Source organism: Epinephelus moara, chromosome 11, assembly GCF_006386435.1.
Source record: "Epinephelus moara isolate mb chromosome 11, YSFRI_EMoa_1.0, whole genome shotgun sequence".
Taxonomy (NCBI): domain Eukaryota; kingdom Metazoa; phylum Chordata; class Actinopteri; order Perciformes; family Serranidae; genus Epinephelus; species Epinephelus moara.
Window position 1 is genome coordinate 37,306,846 of NC_065516.1, and position 5,671 is coordinate 37,312,516.

The 5,671-nt window shown below is 43.9% G+C and overlaps 1 protein-coding gene across 5 annotated transcripts in view; it reads left to right on the top strand.

Moving 5' to 3' along the window:
- Window positions 1-262: 262 nt before the first annotated feature.
- Window positions 263-5,671, top strand: part of LOC126397704 (guanine nucleotide-binding protein G(olf) subunit alpha-like) — a 21,761-nt gene continuing 16,352 nt past the window's right edge. For 3 of the 5 annotated variants that reach the window (XM_050056638.1, XM_050056640.1, XM_050056641.1), the window contains exons 1-4: window positions 263-474; window positions 1,564-1,704; window positions 1,793-1,865; window positions 2,227-2,281. In XM_050056638.1, coding sequence (XP_049912595.1) covers window positions 1,569-1,704; window positions 1,793-1,865; window positions 2,227-2,281 — 264 coding nt within the window. In that variant the 5' untranslated portion in view covers window positions 263-474; window positions 1,564-1,568. Of the gene's footprint in view, window positions 510-1,563; window positions 1,705-1,792; window positions 1,866-2,226; window positions 2,282-5,671 lie in introns of all 5 variants that reach the window. The other 2 variants (XM_050056639.1, XM_050056642.1) reach the window with 2 other exon arrangements.

Consider the following 5,671-nt stretch of genomic DNA (forward strand, 5'->3'; position numbering starts at 1 on the left):
CTCCTGACCTCTGACCTGCTGTCTGCTGGTCTAGACTCAGTCCTGGTCCATCCAGGTCCAGACTCAGTCCTGGTCCAGACTGGGTCCGTCAGAGGAGTTTGTGTTTGTGAATCCAGCTGCTGGTTGTCAGGCAGCAAAGTGACACGAGAGGAAAAAACAGAGAATCCCCCAAAGAGAAGACGCAGAGAGACGACTAATGAGACGCTATTAGAGACAGGGGGGAGGGACAGACAGACGCTCAGGTGTTTGTCTCCTCACTGTGTAACAAAGAAGACAACCAAACATCACCAGGAGCACTGGTTCCTCTGCACTGGACCTGAACTGGACCTGCTGGAGGACACATGGGGATGCTGATTGGTTGAGGAGCTGCTGCTATTGTTCTTTTTTCTTTTGTGACTTTGATGGACGGACAGAAAGACGATCTGATCTGGACCTGCTGAGACACGACGGCTCATTGATCACCGACAGCTACAGGTACAACCAGGACTGGACTGGGACCAGCCGGTGAGGTACTGGGTTTACTGGTTTCAAGAGTGGTGGGAGAAGTTTTCAGGTCCTTTACTGAAGTCAAAGCAGCACTACGGTAAAAAAATACGTCCTTACGAGAACATGTCTTTTGAGTACAACTACAGGAAGGTAGAGATGTGTGTCTGCGTCCCTCAGTGTCCCCTCAGTGTCCCCTCAGTGTCCCCCCTCAGTGTCCCCTCAGTGTCCCCTCAGTGTCTCCTCAGTGTCTCCTCAGTGTCTCTTTATCTTAATGTTTTGTTTCTTTATATTGAAGCTGAACAGGTTGTTGTGCTGCTGTGACGTGTCTCAGGCTTTAATTCATTTACATGTTTCTGATCTTTTCTGAGATGACGGCTCAAAACGAGGTTTAAAAACTCAACAACAAAATCTAAACAATAATATATGATGTCATCAGTTGTTTATGTTGATCAACTTTAATGTATATATTGTTTTTAACTGGTTTCAGTGTGTTTGCTGGTTTCAGTGTGTTGTTAACTGGTTTCAGTAGGTTGTTGGCTGGTTTCAGTGTGTTTGCTGGTTTCAGTGTGTTGTTAACTGGTTTCAGTGGATTGTTTACTGGTTTCAGTGGGTTGTTAACTGGTTTCAGTGGGTTGTTTGCTGGTTTCAGTGGGTTGTTAACTGGTTTCAGTGGGCTGTTTGCTGGTTTCAGTGTGTTGTTTGCTGGTTTCAGTGTGTTTGCTGGTTTCAGTAGGTTGTTTGCTGGTTTCAGTGTGTTGTTATACTGGTTTCAGTGTGTTGTTTGCTGGTTTCAGTGTGTTGTTATACTGGTTTCAGTGTGTTGTTATACTGGTTTCAGTGTGTTGTTTGCTGGTTTCAGTGTGTTGTTATACTGGTTTCAGTGTGTTGTTTGCTGGTTTCAGTGTGTTTGCTGGTTTCAGTGGGTTGTTTGCTGGTTTCAGTGGGTTGTTTACTGGTTTCAGTGGGTTGTTTGCTGGTTTCAGTAGGTTGTTAACTGGTTTCAGTAGGTTGTTTACTGGTTGTTTATTGTTTTCTGTGGTTGTTCACTGGTTTCAGTTGTTTGTTTACTGGTTCCAGTGGAGATGGGCTGTCTGGGAGGGAAGACGGAGGAAGAACGTTTGGATGAAAAAGCGAAACGAGAAGCCAACAAGAAGATCGAGAGACAGCTGCAGAAAGAGAGACAGGCTTATAAAGCTACACACAGACTGTTACTGCTGGGTGAGACACCTGTCTGTCAGTCTTCCTGTCTGTCTGTTTGTCTCACCTGTTTGTCTCACCTGTCTGTCTCTCACCTGTCTGTCTCTAGGTGCAGGAGAATCAGGTAAAAGCACGATCGTGAAGCAGATGAGGATCCTTCATGTGGACGGTTTTAACGCTGAGTGAGTCAAACTTTAAAGACTTTATTACTTTTATTTTGAAAGTTCCGGCCTGGCAGCGGTTTGACAGTACTTCCTGTTTATTTAAACTTTTTATTGTGATGAGGTCGACAGATTATTGATTTGATCAGTGACACAGAATCAATAAAGATGATCATTATGAAATCAGCTGCTGTTCACTCACGACTATTCAGTTCTTCAGTCAATTAGTTTGATTGTTGTTTATTTACCGTCAGGTTAACGTTGTCGTCAGCTTCCTGTTTTATTTTTCCTCAACCTGATGAGTGTGTGCCGACCTCAAAGGCTCATGGGAAATAATTCCTGTCAAACTCATGTTCTGAAAAAATCAAGTCTCATTTTCCAGAGAGAAGCAGCAGAAGATTCAGGACATCAGGAAGAATGTGAAGGACGCCATCGTGGTAGGTCACATGACGTGCATCACATGACCCACCAGCTAGTGTGCTCCAGTTTGCTCCAGTTTCCAGGTTGATCAACACGTTTATGTGAAATGGTGAATGGTGGGCGTGTCAGAGGCGTTACCCAATCAGCAGCAGCGTGTTTATAAATAAACGTTGAGTAAATATTTACTTTATGTTTGTTAATATTTTAAACTTATCTGTGATTCCCACGATGCCAATGTGACCTGAACCTCGCCGCCTTGAACAGCAGAGTGCCCGCCGAACACAGCAGGGTGTTTAACGCATCAGCGTTTCCTTTAAATAAAAGTTTTGCGACATTTTGTCCGGGCTGAACGCAGCCGTGAAGTCCTGAGTAGAGCCTCTCTGATTGGTCCAGACACACTAAAATTAAAACCTCAGTCCAGCGTCCACACAGTTTAACACCTGCAGCATCATACAGGTGTTCGGACACGTCGTCCAGCGGGTTTGTTGTCTCTGTCTGTTAGTCACTCATTCTACAGCAGGAAACAGCACTTCAAAATAAAAGCTCTGTGCTGGAAACGCACTGTACTTCAAAATAACATTTTTTTTTTTTTTACAAACCTGACATGTTGGCGAGTCACGGTCCGTTCAGAGTGGACCTGCAACCCATTTTTGGTCCGCGACCCACCAGTTGGGAACCACCTTTTTAACATGTTGCTTATTAGAATCCAAACCATCAGACAGCAGGGCGGCGTTCAGCCCCAACAAAAATGTAGCAAAATGTTTATTCAAACAAGGATGTTGAACATCCTGTTGTGTTAATCAGGCGTGTTGCCTTTAGGGACAGTGGGATTTAATTCAGTTCATCACAGGAAACAAGCAAGTGTGAAATATGAACCAAAACTGTATGTACAGTAAGGAAAGATCTGCTGGACATTTATTTATATACTAGTCGCTGCTGATTGGACAACACCTCTGACACGCCCACCAAACGAGAGGACACCTACCTCACAGCTCGTTTCACACCGTTTCAAAAAAACATGTCGTTCAACCCAGAAAACTGTAGCAAAACAGCGCACAGTATTTTGAATTTGAATGTGCCCCAGGATTCAGGTCAACAGGAAGTCCATTCCCACCAGCACTGCGTTTCATTGGTGGTTCCACTTCCCCTCAGCCCTCGGTATTACATAATAGCTCACAGGCGCAGCAAGGGATTTAAATGGGATGCGCACTGCAAATTATTTCCAGGAAGTAAAAATATGTAAGTGTAATATTTCACAATAAATTACATTATTATTACCTGAAAGGCTGCGACTCAGGTATTTAAGTGTACTCAGGATTTTATTGTGAAATTCATGTAGGTAAATACAGTAACTCTACAGGAGCATGCTGTTAAATTACAGTGACATGCAGGTGTAGACCATTTTACTGTTAGTAGACAGGATGGTGTTTGTTGGTGGGCAGGGCTTAGCTGGAGGCAAAACAGTTCTCCACAGACATTAGCTAGCGCTAGCTAACAAGTTGTGTTGTCTTGTTTTAGACGATGGAGGAAGATGATGTGAGTGGTGCGTTCAGAAACACTCATTGTGAGTGTGGGAGCGCACTCTGACACAAACTGGAGCGTTGATAAATTGGGAGCGCTGTCTGAATGTAGCGTTGGGTTATCCAGAGCAGCGCACTCTCAGAGTGGCAGAGCGCACTCTGGACACTCTGTCTGTGGAGACGGAGCAGCAGAGCGCCGAGCGGAGTGAATGTGTGATTAACTTAACCGTTGGTTCATTCATGTAGAAATATAACGCTCCGTTTCTTCCACCAACAGGGCTCTCATTTTAGTGTAGAGCGTCAGACTGAATTTACCAACGCACCATGTCAGGTCACTCACTCTCCGGGACCGCCAGTGTTACTTGAATAAGTAAACACTGACCAACGGGACCAGACTGGCCGACCCGTATGCTCTCACTCAGTGGATGGATGATGTCACAGGAAGCCAATCTTACAAAGGAGGACCACACTTGTTTGTTTTGCTATGGAAGCTAACGTTAGCTAATGTGCTAAAAAGTTAGCGTTCCAGAGAAATCCAATATTCCTCTTAATCCCTCCCCAGTTTCTGATGAGGTGGACATGATAACCCTTAATACACATAACCTTATTCATCCCTACAACAGGAAATACTTTTTCCCTAACCTGATATGAAGTGTGCGCTGCACATGTGAGCATTTTTGATGATGGCCTCCGTCCAGTCCTTTGGTCTTATCACATTTAACCATAGTTGTCTTTGTTTTTGTTGACGGGCAGTGGCGGGTGGTTTTGGGCCATGACTCCTTCTATTCTGGCTCCCAATAACACAACAAGACAAACACATTTTAACACTCCTATGGAGCCTACAGCCCTGTGGGGGAGAGGCAGCTGCACCTCCAGCTGATAACATGATGTCATCGTGACGTCGGCCCTAATAGGGTCTGTAACTACCCTGTGCTTTATAAATTGATTTTATTATTACCGCCAAGGAGGTTATGTTTTCGCCCACGTTTGTCTGTTTGTCTGCAAAATAACTCAAAAAATTTTGAACGGATTTTGATGAAATTTTCAGGAAAGGTTGAAAATGGGACAAGGAACAGATGATAAAATTTTGGTGGTGAGCGGTTAAAGCAAAGTGGATAAAATAATAAAATGGCGGGAAATCTGAGCTGCTTGGCGGAGGTCTGTGCTCTCAGAGTGCTCTAGTTATTATTATTATTATTATTATTATTATACAGCTGTCAGTTCAGTTACTGTAGTGTGTCACAGTAACTTCCTGTGAAAGTGATACAGCTAGTATCTAGTAATTTACTGTGAATGTACAGTCAGATATTTTACAGTGCATCTTCCATCTGTCACTTTCAGCCCAGCTATGACAGATTGACTGGCAGTTGCGGAGTTAGCGCTGTTTTGCTTTTCTTTTTTATGAATCATCAGATCCTGCAGCCTGATTTCTGTGAGGTGACAGCGTCTCCTGTGGATAACTGCAACATGTCAGCAGGCACTTGAAGCTGCGTCAGTGTCTGGTTTAGACATTTCTGTTTGTGATCTGTATCATGATTTAATAATTTTTTTAATTTTTAATATTTTTATTGCTTCAGGTTTATCTTATACAACAGCAAATTTTCCAGGCGTCTACAGATACTGATGCAATACAGAAATTACAAAATTAATTCATTCATTTTTTCTGACCGCTTAAACTGTTGGGGGTCATTGGGAGGTGGAGCCTATCTCAGCTGACACTGGGTGAGAGGCAGGGTTCACCCTGGACAGGTCGCCAGACTATCACAGGACTGACACATAGAGACAGACAACCATTCACACTCACATTCACACCTACGGACAATTTAGAGTCACCAATTAACCTGCATGTCTTTGGACTGTGGGAGGAAGCTGGAGCACCTGGAGGAA